The 20,971-nt window shown below is 39.5% G+C and overlaps 1 protein-coding gene across 1 annotated transcript in view; it reads right to left on the bottom strand.

Moving 5' to 3' along the window:
• The window catches only part of rxfp2a (relaxin family peptide receptor 2a), a gene marked incomplete at both ends in the record, with an annotated part of 82,730 nt that overhangs the window by 50,571 nt on the left and 11,188 nt on the right, over positions 1–20,971 (bottom strand). The window contains 3 exon segments of the mRNA XM_079247922.1: positions 7,117–7,222; positions 7,387–7,467; positions 11,834–11,977. Coding sequence (XP_079104048.1) covers positions 7,117–7,222; positions 7,387–7,467; positions 11,834–11,977 — 331 coding nt within the window.

Below are 20,971 nucleotides of genomic sequence, written 5' to 3'. Positions count from 1 at the left end.
AAACACAACGGTACAGGAGGCTTACAACAGCAAAAAGATGGTGTTTGCGCAAAAGAAATGTATCGATATCAACAGAATGCTAACTATTAGCCATCTAATCGCCGTACAAACAGATGCCGTTCATGAGCCGGTAGTCATCAGGCTGGAGTTGTAAACAACAAAAATAAGTTCAACTCCTAGAGCTAATCCATACAAATAAAGTCCACGGGTGACTATTAAATACTGTAAACTTGACTGCAATGGTCAAATATTGAGTTTATGGTCATACTTTACCTTGATTTCAAAGTTATTATGAAGTCGTGTCGTGTGTCATATGGTATCCCAAACAATGGGGCGGGTGATACGGCCAGACGCGGGACTGGGAGGTACGTGCTTTTTGATTGCCAGCTCTGACAGCCAATGGAGATACGTGTTAAATAAATGGCCTCATAAAACGTCGTCCCATTGGTGACATAGAAATCCAAAGCATCAGATGATAGGGAAGAATGTGGACATGCTAAATATTATAAAACGTCCAAAACGTCAAAAGTGGACATACGCGGTTTTCATCGGACAGCGACGATATATATATTTTATATTTTGGTGTCTTTGGTGTTGTAGGAGCATGTCCTCCTGTGCAGGTGTAGAGATACTAGTAAGCAGCTGTTAGCAAAGTGCAGACATTAAAATGATGAGTTTACCATTCAGAGACAGTTTGTTGTAAACGTGCTCCTTCCACCATCTCGGTATCTTCTCTCTCAGGCTCAGAGTCGGGTTCAAACACAAATGACTGATTTCAGAAAGCTGCTGCTGTCAGTTAGCTGCTATCACTAGGCCTGCCCCTCTTCCAGTGCTGGACTTCCAGCAATCAATCGGCGTGCACCTCATTAACATTATTTAAATTAACATCTATGTTTTATCAAAATCTCGCACAAAATCTCATGAAAAAAGTTTAATTATGAATAAAGGGACAGAAAAAGCAGTTTTTAAAATTTCTTTGGTTTAGTAAGCTTTCAAACAATTATTTAAAAACACTTGGAGGACAGTGGAGACATGAAAAGATCAGGTTATGACTAGGGCTGGGTGATATGACCTTTTAGTAATATCCTGATATTTTTATGGCATGTCACGATATACGATATATATCTTGGTATTTACCTCAGCCTTGAATGAATGCTTTGGTTCTTACAATCACATCAGTAAGATGATTTTGTGACTCCATTAAAACATAATTGCTCATACTGCATTAAGATATGCTGATTTTAAACATTTATGCCAAAAGGATGAAATTGTAACGAAGCAAACTGATCAAAACCGTATTTATTGAACAGTTAAAGCAGTGGCACAAACATGTCTTTTTAAAACAAAATAAAGTGCCTTTGCATGATGTAATAATGCAACGTATGAAAATAGGTGCTCTAGGGGGGGACTTTTCAAATGATGAACTATTAGAAGGCTTTGCTTTATGGATACCTTATTGATTGGTGTATTTTTTTTAATCGCAGAGTTAAGCGTAGAAATCAGTCTTATAATACAGGCAGAATGTCCTCGTATCGTCTCCAATAAACGGCTTCAGCCAGCTTTTAATTCAGGATTTGATTCCCACTCCTTTCTGTACTTTCTAGAGACATGACGAGCTAGATAAATATACTTGTGTCACACACACAGTGGATGAGGTGAGTAAGAGACAGAGGCTGTGAATGTAATCAAATATAATGAATTATTTTTGCGTGACGTGAAAAACTTTGCGATTTACATCCCACTCTGTAATCCAGAGCGGGATCAGTGGCGGATTTGGCTGTTCATTGTGACTGTAGGTGGAGTCGTGCAGGAGTCCTCTCTGCTCCTCTGACTGGCTGCAGCTGCAGCCGGAGCCGACTGAGTGCTTTAGGACGGGGAGAGACTCTCGTTCTGACAATAACTTTACAATATGCGCTTTAAAGTCAGTCGCCAAAATACCAGAAAAGTCTCAAATAACTCCAGTAAAAGTTGCTAGATTTGTCGCTAGTCGCTTTTCACAAAAAAAGTAGCCAGATTTAGCGAGTAAGTCACCAAGCTGGCAACAGTGGCTACACGCTGCCTCTCATGACGTAGCACGTAGCTCACGTTATGTACGTAACTTGGTGCACTTGCTTTAACTCTCTGTGCAAAGCGGTGGAGAGTCGAGGATGAGGGAGAAAACCCCGCCCACAGCTAAAAACAACTGCGTGACAACAGGATACTCGAATATGACGAATATAGACATTTTCTATATCGCACAGGGGACTAGCCACGATATCTCGAGTATACTCGATATATCGCCCAGCCGTAGTAATGACTCCTTTAAAGTTTTATATCCTTTTACAAAGACATAAAACTCCATGAGCCTTTGTTGCCATGGTTCTTCTCACTTGGTATATAAAGTGAGATCACGTTCAATTTCTGCACAGATAACAGAAGGTGTATTTCTGTAATATTTTAAAGGTAACACCAAAATCCTTGAAAAACACCCAGGTTTTTGTCATTTTTAAAAAAAAAATTTTATCTGTAGCTGCTGAGAGGAACGATTGAAGAATTTTAGATAAGATCTCATGATATAAAAACGAGGTGTCTGGTTTTTTTATGTGTTTCATGCAGACACGAAGCCTGGCATCACCATACACAGCATACACATTATAGTACAACATACACATACAGATGGGCAGTTTCATTAAAATACACTAAATTGAAAAGCTGAACCCTGAGGTTCTTCATGAATCACATCAGCATAAGTGGAGGCAGTCTCACCAAAGGGACAGATTCTGACCCATTTGTTATGATTAGGAGATTCTAATGGCATGGTCAGCAGGGTTACGTGTACATGTAAAGTCAGATGGTCAAGGTCAGGAGCTTGGCTCCAAGACTTGTCTAATCCACATTCATGTCTCCCGGATGGCTCAAAAGTGCACAATAAAAACATAAAAAGCGGCTAAATGTTGTCACTGCAGTTAAGAGGATCGTACGGAGTGAAACACACACACAAATTTTATGTCAGTGATATGGCATGCAATTGATATTAGAAATGTGGAAAAAAAAAAAAAAATTAGCCTTATTTCTTATCAAAACAATACCAGATGTTGCTTGAAGACTTATCCTCTAAATGTTAGGTTTATAATATAATTTATAGAGGATTTGTGATAATTTGTTAAAGGGGTTATATTGTTGCCACTTAAAGGGATTCAGGACCACAGACTGAAATGAGGGACACCATCATTATAGCATTAGAGAATTAAATAATGGTAAAATATTCCTATAATAAATTAGGGGGTGAAATGTCAAGGAAACATGGCTGAATGAGACAGAAGCATGAATCTATTAAATCAATGGGAGAGACTGAAGAATACAAATCTGGTAAGTGATAACATGTGAGACTTAAGCACATGATGGATGGTGAGGCTTACAGGAGCACACTAAGATGCTCTAATGAAGCTAATTTTTCATATAAAAACAAAAGGAATAAATGTTTTCCAAAAAATTACTTTATAAATGAAAATATTTTTGTAAAACAATGTTATTTAACTTGAAAATTTTTGTGGCTTCATTTAAATCTTTTTATGTCAGTAGAATTAGAAATAGATTTGACAACGGAAGAAATGAGGAAACATATGAAAAAGAAAAACTATGATTATTCTATTAATTTCAAGTCAGGGAAATTGGTCATAAAAAAATGAAGTGATTGAAAAAGAAATACATCAACTTAAGGAAACTCAATTAGGTTAGATGAGAAGGTGGACAATTAGAAAATATTGGGTAGTTAGATAAGCTTAAAATCACGTTATTATTACATACTTCACAATCAGTCATAAGCGGGGGAGAGGCAGGGGCGATAGGGTCCTCTCATGCCCCTATTCTCGGGGCTTTACTGGGGGGGGGGTACGGGTGGGGGAAGAGTGCCATCCATTAGACCTAAGTCTGGGCTGGCCTGGCTGTAGGAGGGTTGTCGCCAGCCCTGGGGGGTTGCTGGGTCAGCTGCATCTGTGGAGTGGTGGGGGGGACGCTGGGAGTGGTGGGCGGTAATTATGGGGGCCCTGATCGGGGCCATCCTGTCCTCTGCCCCCCTGGGGCATCTCACATGGGACATGATGGAGGGGTGAGGTGAGGATGTGTGGGAGTAGGTGTATGGGGTTACAGATGGATGGTGCGGTGGCTGTGGGGGGAATAGGGTTGGGGATATAGGTGGGTAGGGGGGTGAGGGGATAGGGATGTGTGCGGATGAGTAGATGTGTGTGTGTGTGTGTGTGTGGAGGGGTATGTTGGTGGGTGGGTTGTATGTAATGGGGTGTGCCTGTGTTGGAGGAGTGAGGGTGTCTGTGGGGGGGCTGTGGGTGGTGGAGGGGTGTTTGGTGGGGCATGTGTGGTTGGGTAGAAGTAGAGGGATGGGGTGGCGGGGTGTGAGCGTGTGTGGGGGCGGGGTCGGTTGGGGTTTGTGTGACTTGGTATGGGTGAGTGAGTAGAGGTGGGGTGGGGTTGTGTATGTGATGGGAGATGTGTGTGGATTGCGGAGGGGTGTGTGGATGGGGGCTGAGAGGGAAGTGCGTGTTGGGGGAGGGAGGGTATGCATGTATATGTGTGTGTGGTTTGGTGGTGGGGGGGTGGTGTCCTGTACCCGGGGAGCGCAGCTGGTGCACTGGGGTGCGACCTGGCTGCTGCTAGGTGGCGGTCTGGGGATCCTGGTCCTCCGTCGGTGTGGGCTGTGCCCTCTGCCTGCGGGGGCGGGGGGCTGCTCTCGGGCTCTTGGGGCCCTGGGGCCTGCGCTCTGTCTGCCCTGGGTGGCCAGTGCCCAGCGGGATCGGCCCTTGCCGACCTGGGCCTGCTGGGGCCTGTTCTCCCTGACTGCGGGGGACTCTGGTTGGGGACCTCCTTCGCCACCTCCTGGGCGGATGCATGGCTGGCTCCGGAGTGGGGTGGTTGGGGTCTGTTCCTGGGGGTGACTGTCGGTTACCCGGGTCTCTGGGTTCTCCTGGCCTGCCTCTAGCCCTAGGTGGGCAGGGGTCACATTGGCATGATCACTCTTCTCTGAACACGTTCCACTCTAAATGTTCTGCATGAATGTTCTGCATGTGTCACAGTCACTGAGTCATCCAGCAAGTTTATTCATTAACAGCAGGTACCTCTCTTTCTGTCTTTTTTATTTAACTTGCTAGTTTCTGGTCCTCCTGATTGTCAATGGTTTTGTTCTCCACAGGGACCATGAATCTAGAGTTGACTTGTGTGGGTGTATATATTTATGTGTGTGGGTGGGTATGTGTGTGTACATATGTATGTATGTATATGTCTGCTGTATGTATGTGTGTGGATATGTGTGTGTGCATATATATATATATATATATATATATATATATATATATATTTGTGTGTGTGTGTATATGTGTATGTATGTATGTATGTATGTCTATCTATATATATGTATGTATGTGTGTGTGTGTGGGTGTGTGTGTATGTATATATGTATATATATAATGTATGTGCGAGTGTATATACATATATATGTAGGTGGGTATGTATGTGCATATACGTGTATGCATTGATCTCTTTTTGTTTTTTATGTTCTCTTTTCTGTTCTCTTTCTGCCCCTTTCCTGTCCTTTCCGGTCAGGTCCAGCAGCATAAACTCTGTAATACAAACTATTATCCAAAGCAAATAGAAAAATAAAATAAGAATCAAGAAATACAAGGGGATCATTACATCTATAAAAGTTCCCCTTGGCAAAATAAATTTGCTCAGCAGAACACAGCATCCAGAACATCAGTCTGCTTGCTTAAATGCTGGACAAGACAAAAAAAAAAAAAACAAACAAACAAAAAAAAAAAAAAAAAATCACGTTATTATAGTGTAATATACATTACATGGAAACTGTACAGGAATAAAACTGGTGAGGTATGTTTGGGAGTGCATCAGTTGGATCCTCTTGAAGTTGCATGAGGAATAATGTGTCTTTGCACCTAATCTACTTTGCAGAGCTATTCTAATGAATACAAATATTCCCGACAGCCTCCTGAGAGCTTTTTCTAATCTAGTTCAGATTGAATGTTGTTTGTGGTTTATTGTGGCATTTGTTTTCTCATAACATTCCATACGATGAGTAACCTGTCCAGAAGGCAAGACTGTTACATCAGGGAGCAGCTGATTGAGTCTTTCAAAGCCGATGTCTGGAAAGCAAAACTATATTAGCTGAAGAGGAGACATATAAGATGTAGGGCAGGAGCAAATTACGGAGCAACAAATATTTTAAAACATTTGCTTCCCTAGATTGCTGAGGGGGGTGGTGAGATCACTGGCAAATAAAACAGACAAGCTTGGAGCTCTGATGAGAACCACAGTAGGGACTTCTGGTGTTGCAGTGGCTGTCAACAACAGATGCTGTTATCAATGACATTTTACTGACAATCATTCTCTTTATCAAAGCTGTCGCACTGTGGACTGTCAGTTCTTTTCATTGTTGTGCAACCAGAAAGTGTACCCTTGTTGCCTGTGACATCATTAGCTAAGGTGTTGTCAGGCCAAAAGCATTATCATTTTGGTAATCACTAGAGATCTCAACCAATACCTCTCTCCACTACACCTTAAACAGAGCGACAGAAACACTTTCTATTAGTGTGTTTGGTTTTTCTGAAAAATTCATGATTAAATAATTAAATTCCCCTCTTATGGATAAAACCAAATTCAAGTATTCAACATGAGGTTTGGAGACAGGAAGTTGTTTGGTAATAAGTTATAAAAATATAACATATAACTTATGTACACGTTTGTTCACAAGGGCAAAACCAGATGTAAATGCAATTATGAAAAATTACATTCTCCTGCTATTCAGGGTTAATATGATCAAGTGTCTAACAGGATTACAACAGAGTGTTTTAAGGTTGAATTCCTCTGTATTAACTTTGTCTACAAGACTGAAAAGTTAAATTCAGGTCCTGAATTAATTTGGAGATGATAAAGACTTGAAGTCTCTTTAAGAGGTGCAAAAGTAACTAAACTCTAGTTGAACCCGAAGGTTTAATGACAGCAGTTAAGCCATGCGATTGTGTAAAGACTTATATTCCCACACCATGAGTCCTACCAGTTCACATGAAAAAAAAGAGAAAAAATAGAAAAAAAAAAATCACGTAAGACACTTACAGCCAAGTAACATTTGGAGACAGTACAGGAACATCCTGAAGGCTGGCCTCCACACATTCAACATCTGTTTGTATGCAGTCACAACTTTCTGGATACTCCTGCAAAACTACACACAAACACACATACATGTGGACACTGAAGTATCAATGGCCGGATGTGACATATTGAAGATATTCTTCCATTTCTTTCTAATTCAGTCATAAAAATATGCCAAAAAGGAAATCCACAAACTAAAGCCTCAGTAAGCACAAACAATACGTGCATACTTACCGCACTCGTTCAGGAAGGGAGGCGTCACAGGCATGTTCTGAAGGGTTTCTCCGATTAAGTCTGCCAATCCGATATTGTCACCTGAGAAGCCAAAACCAAGAAATAGTTACTGTATCTGCTCTTTATGTACAGCTAAATCCAGTAGGAACAAAGCAAAACCCAAAAAACAAACATCTGGCTGAACAGAAGTAATTCTACTGCAAAAAAGTAGTATGGAATCCGAATGAACTTTCCTCACCAGTACAGACAAAATTTATGATGATTTCTCCAGCTTTTGGAATGGGATTCAGGAGGTATTTTAACAAAAGGGAATATGCTGTCAAAGGACTTAGGTTTAACTGAAAGTGTTGTTTTTTTGGAGGGCTCCTTGTGGATTTAAGACAATTGTTTCATACACATATTTATTCACTTGATAGACACTAACAATGTGGCTCCAAATATGATAATGTCAAAAATCTACAATTTATTAGAAACTCATGTTTTAAAGAAGAAAAGCAATCCTAAATGTTTGCCGCAGGGTTTAAAAACACAAATGTCATCCCTTTACTATATAACAGTTTGTCAAAATAACTGAAATTCACCAGAAAGAAGACTTTCTGGTGAAGTCGACTAGTGTAGCCTTTTAAAACTGAAGTTGTTTAGTTGCGCCATCACCATGTTGTCATCAAAAATGACTATCACCACATGGAAATCATAAAATGTGTGTGAGATGTTATTTGTATAACACACAGCTAACTTTCTCTAGTCTGACGTACCCCCTTCCCTCTCTGACTCAGACCTGTGCTGTAGACTAGCCGACCCACTGTATCGGAACAAAGCCTTTGTTTAGATAAAAACATTTGCATTTTGAAAAAAAACTGTTTAAATGCATAAATGTGTGTGTCACAGCATCACGAGGAGTGCTTTTTATTTCAATGTCTGCATGTAAGCCTGACAACTCTAGTTACTATTTCTCACAGAAAGTCAGCTGTAAGTCAGTACACAGTATAAAGTTAGTGTAGTTGTGATCAACCCTGAATTTTTGCAAAGAACAAGAAGACTTTGTATGTGTGTGTGTGTGTGTGTGTGTGTGTGTGTGTGTGTGTGTGTGTGTGTGTGTGTGGATGGGTGGGTCAGAAAAAAAAAAAACACATGATGGAGCAGACAAGGAATTTAAACCAAGCCTCGCCTTATAACCCCTTATAACCCAAACTCCCCAATTGTACCTTTCAGTTCTGTGTGTGTGTGTGAGTGTGTGTGTTAGCTTTGCATCAGGCCATCATCTGTTACTATATCAGTAAGATTTGTCAACTATTAACTGTAAGTTGCATGGTTTAAGGGTGTCAATAACAGAGTCCACAGCTAGAAAGGGACAGAAATATTTGGTATCAACATGGTGTTTATTCAAAACAAACCCAGTTCTGCTTTTTCTGTCAGTGCAGTTATTTCAAGCTGGTCTTAGCTCTGTTGTGTCCTTGGTGGACACACCAATAATGTCTCATAAATGAAAACACTATATAATTCCAAGAGTTACGGTTACAGTCACCCCAGCAGCCATAAGGCACATAGCAGGGTACACTCTCAACCGGAGAATCTAAAAACACCTCAACATAACATGAGTGTTTTTGGACTGTGGCAGGAAGTAAATACCTGCAGAGAACCCACATAAACAAGCAAACTCCACACAGAAGACATATTTCTTTGTTTTACTCAGGCCGTCGAGAACAATAAGCATCAACACGGCAGAAAATTAGATAAATATCCTATTTTGAATTTTATTTGTCTTTTTTTTTTTTGTTATGATGGAAATGTAGCACAGCAGGATAAAGAGGCAGGTCACTATGAGGAATAATATAACACAGGTTTTCTGAGAAGATGCAACTGCAGTCACAACTACCAGGGCAACTGAAAGAAAACATAAAGGCCTTAATTAATGCATGTTATTGGCTTGTTGGAAAAAGTGACATCATACAAAAAAGCGAAATAAAAAGACCATCCATAATGAAATTATATTTGACGATGCTGTTGAGTTTTTATTGTTATAGATAAAAATGTTGCCTAAGAATGTCAACACCTGCCATCCTACCGGAACCAGACCACACCTGTTGGAAACATCCATGTCCAGTTAAGCATTTAATAACTGTTAAGCATCTAATGAAGATGGCAACAAGAAGGCAAACTTAGAATGACAGCAAATTTGAAATTATTTGGGGCAATAAAGATAGTTATCAGTGTTGATCAAGTGAATCAGAAGCACTCATTTCTAAGTCACAGTGTGTTAGTGTTGCTTCAATGGAACAGAGATAATACAGAAAAGGGACTGTGAGCAGAAGTTAATGAGGTTCTTTTTCTTGTTTTTCTGTCTTCTTATAAGGTGTAAGTTTCAAAATAATGATAGATTCCTTATTCCCAGTGTTAATGGCAGTGTGATGTTTATGCTGAACACTGAAATGTTTGACATAAATATTCACCATCCAGGAGAAAGCGCGATCGTAAATGATTATATAATAAAACAAAACAAACAAACGAAAAAAAATTCTCTGAAACCTGCCTTTGGTGAGGCCTGATTATGTCTTGGGAAAAGTGTTCGCTTTTATCTCTCAGTCCCACTGACCAGCATTACGCATCTAATTCTGTTCGTTGAGACAGTACAGAGAGAATGAGGAAACCTTCCCAGCATCTCACACCACAATAGGGTATGAAAGAAATACTCCTTAACCATTTTAATAATGTTATGACGCTTCGGGCACGTGCCTTGTCTGTAGAAGGACTACTGCCCTAAATGTCACAACATTATTACAATGGTTTGTGGGCATTTTTTGTGTGTGGACTTTACGTTTTCATTCTGTATTGCCTTTTCGGTCCAGCACCCAGCACCCATCATATACCTGGGAAGTGCGGTTTTTGTTTTTATTTTATTCACACTATAATAGGCCAGGATGCAGAGAGATTATGTGATGATCTGTCAGCTGAAAGGAGTGTAAATAAATTGTGTTTGCTCTCCAACACAGCATTCCTGAATGATTTAAATGTGATCAAATCAAAGTGACTGCTCCATTTATTTAATAAAAACCTGACACAAACTCTGCACAGTCAGTTATAAAAAAAAACTCAAAACCTAAGAAAAAAATCTTAACATTTACCTTAGTTTAACTGCTAAATCCACTGGGACATGAATCTGTTCGCTGTGCACTGATATGATGGCCTTTTTCTCTTTTTTCCAAACAAGTCTTTAATTATCTACCATTTTATGTAAACACAAGTCAGAAGACTCAAATGCCTCTTCTTCTTCTGCACCAGGAATGTCACATTGTCTGTCCAGAATGTCTCTGGTGGCGTGCTTTTGTACCTTCCAGCTATAGGTTTATGAGATCTCTCTGGAGGCTGCTGTTCAGTGAAAGCTTGCTTTGATGTGGTTACTGACGAGCACACTAATCTGCGAAGGTGCAGCCTTTTTTTTTATCTGCGACCAGAGGGAGCTTGATGCGTTAAGTCAGCATTTGTTTAACGTTTATGGAATTACAGCTCTGTGCAATGGGCTCCGATGGCATGAGTGTTTATTGTAAATGAATGGTAAATGGACTGTATTTATATAAAACTTATCTAATCATCTTGAATCAAAGTGTTTTAACACTACGTGTCACAGTCACCCATTCTCACACACACACTTATAGAGCACTACTACATTTTATATACTAAGTATTTTGCACTATCGTACAAATTCATACTCATACCCCAATAGGCACAGCAGGAGGCAACATGGGGTTCAGGCTTTAGTGTCTTGCCCAAGGACACTTCGGCATGTAGTAAGGGAAAGCCTGGGATCAAACCAGCGTCCCTGAACTTGAGAGTGTTGTGGTGGCTTTAACATAGTAACTGTAATTATAGCTAGAAATGAAAACTGATATGAGCCAGGGTCCAGCAGGAGAAATTAGGCCTCAGTGTCGATGTCATCAAAAAGGTTCCTATTTTTACTGTTAGAGCAACTCCTCAGTTTCTCAGTCAAGCCCCGGTTTTCTGGCCGAGTTAATCAGGGTTAAAGTCCATCCTGCCTTTTCGTCTCCTTTGTTTGCTGCAAAGCAAAGAGGCCACAGTGGGGTTCCGCTGTTTGTGGGACTAAATGCATTTCCCTCATTCCCTCTTTCTTTACTTTGGATATACACAATCAGGCTATTCCCATCAAACAATTATAAGAAATGCTGTGAAATGGAAATAGATTTCTGTGACTGCTTTATATGTTTTTCCTTCTTTTGTTTGTTTGTGGGAAGTTTGTTTGTTTTTGCTGGAGCAATATTTTCTGTGAAGAGCCAGTCAAGTGATGGCAAAAGACTTTATGAGCAGACACCAGAGGGAAGTATGGTTTGAGCATTATACTGCAAAACCCCATATAGACATAAAAAAAATTTTAAAAAAGTAAACACGATCCATTTTCTGCCACATGTGTCTTTCATTGTTTGTATACACTTACCACAGCGCCACTCGTCGGCTCCGTTGGGACAGTCTTTGTGTCCGTTACACTGCAAAACCTGAGGGAGACACTCGCTCATGTTCCCGCATGGGAACTGGCCTAGGGGACACCTTGACTCTTCATCCACCCTGCTGGCCACTAGTGCTGAGAGAGAAATAAAGAAATGATAACATAATTATTAGACACTTTAAATGAAGTATATAATATTGGGAAGAAATATCTTACCAGAACTTTTTTTGTTTGTGCAAAAATCATATTTTGCACATATTTTAAATAGACCATGGAGGCCTTTTGTCCACTTCAAACACGACTGACTTTGCCTTTGTTTTCAAATTTAGATTCAGCTTCCTGATCTTCAAAAATGTGATTTTACTTTGTTCTCTTTTTTTGTCATTGTCACTCTAATGTGTGTGAAACTCAGTTTGATCTTGACATGTTTCATTCCCCAGATTACATAAGCTCAAATAACAGGTGGGCTTCATTTACAGCTAAATATGTGATGTTGTACAAATTAAGCTAAGTTACTTTCCCAAATACTACAATGCTGCACCATAAAGTGACTATCATATACACATTAAAAAAAAATCTTTCAACACATATACTTGTAAAGGTGAATCCAAAAGTAAGTATAAACTCATTAAAAAAACAAACAAAAAAAAAAACACAAGAAAAATGTACAATGATTTTGTTGCATCCATATCGATCACATGAAGGATCCCTGCACTCTTTGGGAAAGCATTCTATTGCAAATGATAGCTTTTAACATGCATGTAAAAAAAAATGGTTATTATAAGTCTGTTTTTCTTATGAAAGGGAATTCACAAAACGTCAACACTCATATTTTTCAGAACCTTTAAATAAAAACACTGATATCAATGAATAACAACTACACGGATTCTGCCATCATATTCTGTCCAAATCAGCCCACAAAACCCACAATCAAATGTTACTAAGTGTGTGATCGGAGGACTGACACTGACAGATGTGATGAGTTTTATGGCGACAACTATTCCCTGGTCAAAGATAGCAGGGTGTGCATAAGCTTGCCAACAAATGCCTCTCCAGGAAAATCTTATTGTTGGAGGCTGCATCAGATACTTTTAGAAGAGATAGAGGTCTTGTTCTGATAGATGGGGTGAGCGCTCTGGCTGAAACTCTTTCTTAGTAAAGGGTTGCAAAGATTTTGTAATACTTTGGTATGAACAAACTTGAGACCATTCCTGTGTGCAGACAAAAGCTAAAATCATAAGCAAAGTCATTGTTCTGAGTCTAGCACACTTTCTTATTATCAGTGATTTGTGCAAGTTTTTTTTATACATATATTAACAAACTTAAAAACACAATTATGTCTTTAAATTCAATTACTGCATCACTGTGTAGAAAGTCATAGTAGAAAATAGAGGCCCAAATATATAATCAGGAATTAAGCTGCTGTAGTGTTTTTTGAGTGTGCCATAAATTAATTAATAAATTAGGCTTTATTGCTTAAATCTTGTAGAAAATATTATTCTGTATTTGTAATAATTACATGAATATCAATATCTCTAGAAATGTTGCTGAACAGCTGCTGTTTCGGTGGCAGCAGAATAACAAGGTTAAACAAAGGAAATTGATACAGCCCTGTTGCTGCTCGCAGCCAGCATTCAAGCAAAGAAAACACGATTGAGTAATTTAGAGCCAAGTTTCATATCCATCATCTCTCCATTTCCAACTATAACGAGGAAAAATATTTCTCTTGAACATGGATCAAAATGGACCCAGCATTAGATCTGAAGATTTCCATAGCTGCATGACCTGACACACAGCCGACAAATAGCTAGATCAGTGTGCTAAAAAAACAAATTAGTCAGTTTAAGGAAAAATTATAATGAGTGATTTTAACTTGTGTATTTCTCTAAAATATTAGGACTATAAGATTTATTTTACGTCTGGGATGACTAGGATTCGTGCTGGGCAGCAAAGTCAGAGATGACAAACAGCGGATTTATGGGAACATTCGTCACTCATATTTTTATGTGACAGCACAATGATGAATCATCAGTTAGTGACATGAAACAATTTGATAAATATGGATGCAGAAATGCTGCAAAGAAAAACTTAAAGCAACTCTGCTTCTATCCTATCTTAATGCAAGGTAGTGCTGCACGATTACAACCAAAATAATAATCACGATTATTTTGATCAATATTGTAATCCCGATTATTAATCACGATTATTCATTGTGTCTGGAAAAATATGTATTTCATATATGTATATAATATATCTATTGCACTCCCTCTCTATTACTTCGACATTTTTTATACAGCGCAGGCAACGCCCCTTTGGAAAAATAATTACCAAAAGGGATTTCATATTTCTTATCCAGTGATTTGATGCAGCTGTATTTTCCATTCTCGACATGACTTGCTCTCATCAGTCTAAAGCTTGTTACATCCTCCACGAGAAGCTTCGCCTGAAGTCGGGAGGGATCAATGCGGGTGGCGATGTCTGCTTTTTATGCAATGAAGCTGCTTATTACATATTTAACAAGCAACTTTGTCCGTGGCTGGGCAGGTTGTGCACACAGCAGAGTTAATGCCACATGCTGTAAAAATGTTTGTATTTTTTTTACCACATCGATCAGCTGTTTAATCAAAACAATCCGTTTTACCTGCAACAGGAAAAATGCGGACCTCAAATGTCTAACCAATCCAATGGTACTTAACCGGCTGCTGGTAAAAGATGTGAGCACTTGGAATTTAGGCAGCTGAATGAAGCCTTAACCAAGTGTTCGCCTACTGGTGGTTGGCAAACTACTGGTTGAGAACCTGAGTGATCAGAGACGCATGCAGAGAGAGCTTGCATTTTAAATGTATATCATTTACGATCAGGTTTACTTAATTGTGGCCACCAAAATTGTGATCATGATCAAAATCTGTTTAATTGTGCAGCCCTAATGATAGGCACTACTATGTCCTCCGAAACAGTTCCAAAACACAAACACCTCCCCCAAAAGGAAAGGAGGGGGGAATAAAAATAGGAAAAGTCCAATGGTGGTCCTTTGGCAGGGTGGGTTTTGTAGTAGAGCCCCTGCTCAGACGCCTGCCGTCTGAGGGACACACACTGACCCAGTTTTAATGCATTAAGATTGGCACAGGAAATATCAAAAGTTTTTTTTAAACATTGGTTGCATCTGGTGCTCTGGTGCCATGTTGAGGTTAGGGTGCTGGGTTGGGATGGGGGGGGGCACTCAGTTAATAAACTACTAAAACCTGACTTCAAAGTCTGTGGTCATCATTGCCACTGGCTCTCATAACAATCATCCTATTTCTTTAAGTGACAATTGATATGACTTATTTTTTCCTTTTCTTTCATTCTATCTTTCTTTATTTCTCTATTTATGTTTTTCTCTTTTTACTTAGATGCAAAAATCATTTATATATATATATATTTATATTTGTTCCCCCTCTTGAATAATACCAGTGCAATATTATGTACCTACTCCTTGTTTGTTTCTCATATTTTTATGCTATCAATTTTTTAAGCTATGTCTTGTGTAAATCTTCACACTATCATATTTCTCTTTTTTAAAGAGCAAAGAGAATAAACAAAAAGGTCATTGGAGAAAAGTGACATTACTGTGTTTTAATCCCTATCAATGGATCCATTTAGCCTGGAACTGAGAGACTTACTTTCTACCATGAGTTGTGCTACTGCAGTACTTCTTTTCCAGTTTGCTGTCTGGTCTTTGACCTGCTGTAAATGGTATTGTATTGAATGCAAAGCAAATACAGTAACTGGTTTTACAAGATAGAAAATGCTTTTTTGCATCCAAAAATGTTAAGCTACTCCAAACTCTACGTATGAAACAACACTCTGTGGTTGGTATCTACTGTTTTAGCTGTTCAGCTGCTGTGGTCTGACAATGGCTGATCCTATAGATGATCTAAGTGCTAAAACATTATTTGTCTGCATAAAAAAAAAAAAAATAAATAAATAAATAAATATATATATATATATATATATATATATATATATATATATATATATATATATATATATATATATATATATATATCTGGAGCCTCTCTTTCTACTTCATATTGTTACTGTAAACCTCAGCGTGAAGTACTTTCCTAATTGAAATTTACTACTGTCTGGGGCTCTTCCGGCTTAGAAAATGAGCCATAAACAGAGCCTTTTTAATTTTTTACAACTGCAGTAAAGTTTCTGCTCTCATCTCCAAATGCATCAATTCCCTCTACAGCCTCTCTCTCAACACTGTAGAAAAGCAGATTAAAAGCTTTTACATGCTGTATTTTATGGTTTCCCTTATGCCTCTTCCAGTAGTATCAACTTGTTCCAACTTAATTTGACTCAACCCCCCTCGGCTTGGTCTTGTTTCTTTTCCATTGCAATTTAGGTCTGAAATGGGCTTTGTGTGAAATCGCTGACATCAGTGTTGTGCGACCAAATTTACAAGATGGACACAAGATAGAGGACTTAGAGGCAATTGTATGTCTGCTACTTGGTCTGTGGCTAGTGTTTATCAACAAAATAAAAAATGAGAGCAAGCGGCGGCTGCAAGCGGCAAGACAAAATACCTTGGAGAAGCACAGGAGAGTTTTAGAAGCCCTGCAGTTTTACCAAGTGGAAGACAATCGCAGACTTCGGAGGAGGGTAAGTCTTACTCAGTGTTTTATAGTATAACGTAATACCACGTTTACTAGTACCCCATTTGCATACTTAAACCAAATAAATTATTAAATAACTATATGATTTCTGAAAACACATAACGTATTTATTCTGTGTTTCAGGTGGCAGTTTTGAAACAATTTCGTCGCCACAAAATGTCAGTCTGGATGGTGAAACGAGCCTCACAATGGTGGTATGTCATTGTTCCTTGCTTTACAAGTCAGCAGTGGATACAGAACATCAGGATGTCCAAGTAAACATTTGACTTTCTGTGCAACAAAGTACGTCCAGCTATGGAACGGAAGGACACGACTTTCCATGAGTGTGTGTCCTTAAAGAAGAGAGTGGCTGTTGCACTCTGGAAGTTTGCCACCGGCTCAGAGTACAGGAGCATCTGACATCTTTTTGGTGTCAGCATCACAACTGTGTGCAGGTGTGCGCAGGATTTTTGTGCTGCTGTGGAGACGTTGCTGTTACCAGAGCTAATCCGGTTTCCTGATGAGAGGAGGTTAAGTGAAATGGCTACCTATACAAAGAATAAATGGGGGATGCCGCATTGTGTGGGTGCAGTTGATGGCTCCCACATACCCATTATAGCACCACGGGACTACCATTCTGATTATTTTAACAGGAAAGGCTGGCACTCCATTATTCTTCAAGGTGTTGTAGATGGAAAAGGGATGTTCTGGAACATATTCACCAGACTGCCAGGAAGCTTGCAATATGCAAGGGTCCTGAGACTGTCAACTTTGTGGCAACTAGCCAGCCGAGAAAACCTCTTCCAAGCCAAGCACAGAAACATTGGTGGGGTGCAGGTTGGTTACTACATCCTCGGAGACATATCCCTTCCAGAAATGGCTTATTAAACCATTCCAAGACACCGGACGCCTTACAGCAGACCAGCAAATGTTAAAAGATTTAGCCGGACACGGGTCATTGTTGAAAATGTTTTTGGCAGGCTGAAGGGACGGTGGCGTTGCCTCCTTAAAAGGAATGACTGTGATGTACAACTGGTGAAAAGTATGGTGCTGACATGCTGTGCTCTGCACAACCTGTGTGAAGATCATGGGGAGACATATGAAAATTCATGGAACGTACCTGCAGCTGAACCAGCTCAACCTGGGGTAGCAGGAGCACCGGGTATAGAGGAAAAGGGGAGGGATGTAAGAGATGCTCTCATGCGTTACTTGTTGGCCAGTAGTTAGAGATTTTACATTTAAGATTTTACTTAACAGCCATCGAGTTCCCTTTGTATCCTTTCCTCAGCAACCAAAAAAAGAAACGTCTCCACCTCAGCGTTGGACCACAGAACATTGCCATTGCTTATCATGTTATACTGAAAACAACTTGTGATTTGGAGTCGCTCTTCCAGTGATGACACTCCCTGACCATGACCTCTGATTGGCTGCGCCCCCGACCAATGGCGGCATGCAGTCTGGCGACGTCGCGCACAACCCCACTCAGCTCGCTTGGAACCTGGTCTGAGGAGTTACAAAAACAGTACCGGTTAACGGGTACAAAGGCCTAGTGGAAAACCCTACAAACTGAGCTGAGTCGAGTTGAGACAAGCTGATACTAATGGAAAAGGGACATTAGTGTCAACGGATAGAAAGAAACATGATTGTAAGGTTTTTGTTTTTGTTTTTTTTTCCAACTACACTGAACACATCCGGTATACTTGGTTTGCTCCCCCCCCTAATTTTGTCTTTTTTTCTTTAATCATTTAGTGTTATAACAGAGTGAGGGGCTCAACAGTTATGTGGTGGTCTTCATTGCAGCCTCACATTTAGAAGATTGTTGGTTCGAGCCTTGGCAGCGGGAGAACTGAACAGGAGCCTTTCTGTGTAAAGTTTGCATGTGTGTGTTCTCTCTGGGTGCTCCAGCCTCCTTCCACTGTCGTTAGGTTAATTGGTCACTTTAAGTTCTCCCTTAGAGTGTATGTGAGCGTGAAAGGCTGTTTGTCTCTCTGTGTTGGCCCTGTGACACACTGGGAATGGGACCAGGGTGTACCCTGCCTCTTGTCTGCTAATTGCTGGGATAGGCTCCAGCTCCCCCAACTCTGAATTAGACCAACTAGTACAGAAAATTAATTAATGACTGAATGAGAAAATACAGAGTGAGCTAATTCAGGAAGGCTTGGTTCGTCATATGAAGAAGCCCTGATCTTTTTCTAAAAACATCTTTTGATTTTTCCACTTTTATTCATTTACTAGAAGGTTCTCTTTACAAGTGCTTCCGATGAAAAAGACATAAACTGTAACTTCATAAAAACTGCCTTTCTCATTTTCTGTATCCTTTTATAGCAACTCAAATTTATATGCTTGTTTTAGAGCAGAGAAAAAGTTAAGCTTCTGGAGCTAAAATGGAAAATCCATAGTGGGAATTTTGCTCTTGTTCAGAGTGTAGAGTGGGTATAGCCTATCGTAGCCTACAGTATAGCATCACTTACTGCACTTGCCACCAGACTATTAAATGTTGTTGGATGAAGGCCAATTATTTTGTATGAATTTATTCCATGCTTTGTGGATCTTAACCTGGTCATTAGAATTTCTTTTATGTGATAAAGAATAAAGAGCTGAAACAATTTACAAATTAAATATTTTATTCTGATTTACAACCCTAGCAGTTGCTCGTTACATATACTTAATACGACTATATTTGAAGTGAACCACTATTCCAGTTATGGTTTTTATGTGAATTAAGAATAGGAAAAGAAATAAATAAATAAAGGGATCTGATCACAATACATAAGATCTAAACTATTACAACAGTATTATGTTTCTTTCTAACAGAACATTAAAATTCAAAAGAATGCACCATTGGCAAGATACTCTCTCTCTGTTTCACACACACATTTGCACAGACTACAAGGTTAAAAAATAAAAATTTTGTACTACAAAATCGTTTTCAACTATATTAACAGAAGTTGTTGCAACTTGCTTTGTTACACATTAATCAAAACATCATGGGAAAACTAAAGTAGTAACTCCAGAAAAAATAATGGATTTTTCGAGAGACAGAAAATGGAAACACTGACAGGATCAATTTCAGTCAACATCTTCAGAAGTGCCACTGCAGACATTAACCTGTAAACTTCACACTGCTGTGCATTACAGTCGGTTCAACTTTTAGTTTCTCTTTGCAAATCATTGGTACATGTTGACACGCAACATGTGCAATAGGGTGGAAATGTTAAAAAGTTTCACACCTTCTCCATTTTTTGTTTGCTTTGTTTTCAAACTGTACTGAACTCAAGCAGATAAAACCACCTGATCACATACTAAACCAACTCCTCATTGCAGGGCGATTGTCCCACAGAAAGCCGCAGTGTGAACACGCCGTAAGCGTCAGGCTTTCTCAAAGCGAGCTTTTGACTACTCAGTCACTATTCCCAGCACTGAACAGCCACCGACAAACCACATACCTCTGCTGCAGCCATGTTTGTATCTGGATGTTCATGAGTTTAATCTTTGATCAGCTTGTGCATCCGTTCAGGAAAGGACCTAGAATCATTCTTCAGGGCTTATTCTATATTCAGGAGATCTGTGGCTTGTTTACTAAGGACTGATGTAGAGAAAATCAACATGCATCAGGGAAGCAAGAAAAAAATGCTAAGAAAATAAAGTTCTTATCTTCCAGTAAAGTGAACACATCATAGGCTTGTAGGACTGACACGCTGCAACAGGACTAACTGGATTTTTTTGTCTTCAGAGAGTTTTGCTGCTTAAACACTGCAGACTGTGCAGTGCCACATTGTTTGTCCCAACATGTGAATGCTTCTGTCATACACTTCATCCAGAATAGCAGCTCTCTACTGAGACGTGAAGAAAACGTTGCAAATGCTGTTATGTTTACAAAAAATATTCTGACAAGGGTGAGACATGAGCAAGCTTGTTGGATTTTTAGATTTAGCTGATGGGCATAACAGTGCACAAAGCACGCATGGGGAAATGTCTCTCTTAATCTGGCAAGCTGCTCAGAAATACAGTCCCATCGTAAGTATGTCTGATCAGTTTACTTCCCAGTTTATATCATTAGAGTTTTTCTTTCATAACTGCTTCAACAATTTGCTCCATATACCATTGTCTTAACCTGCAAAACCTGTACTGCATGGACTGTTTCTATGTCAAACAGCTTTTGGTCATTGCCAGTTTCTTAGGGAAATAAATGGCTCTCTGAGCTATTAAATGCTGTGATATGCCTGTCATGGTTGCTAAATAAGTTCATCTGCTTCTCAGAACAGATCAGGAAGGTCACATTAGGTTTGTCCAAAATGTTTGGTCAATAAACGCCACTTGCTGATCTGTTGACTTGGTTTGACCTCAGTGCAGTGACAGCAGTGTGGAAGAACAAAGTCAAATTTGAGTCAGAACTAATTCTATATTTCCATGAAGATAGAGGAGCTAGAGTTGAAAGTAAGCTCTTTCTAGAGTCCATCATCAACAACTTTTTCCACAAAGCCTT

This window comes from Telmatherina bonti, assembly GCF_933228915.1.
Source record: "Telmatherina bonti genome assembly, chromosome: 10".
In the NCBI taxonomy this organism is placed as follows: Eukaryota; Metazoa; Chordata; class Actinopteri; order Atheriniformes; family Telmatherinidae; genus Telmatherina; species Telmatherina bonti.
This window is presented reverse-complemented; position numbering and strand designations above follow the sequence as displayed.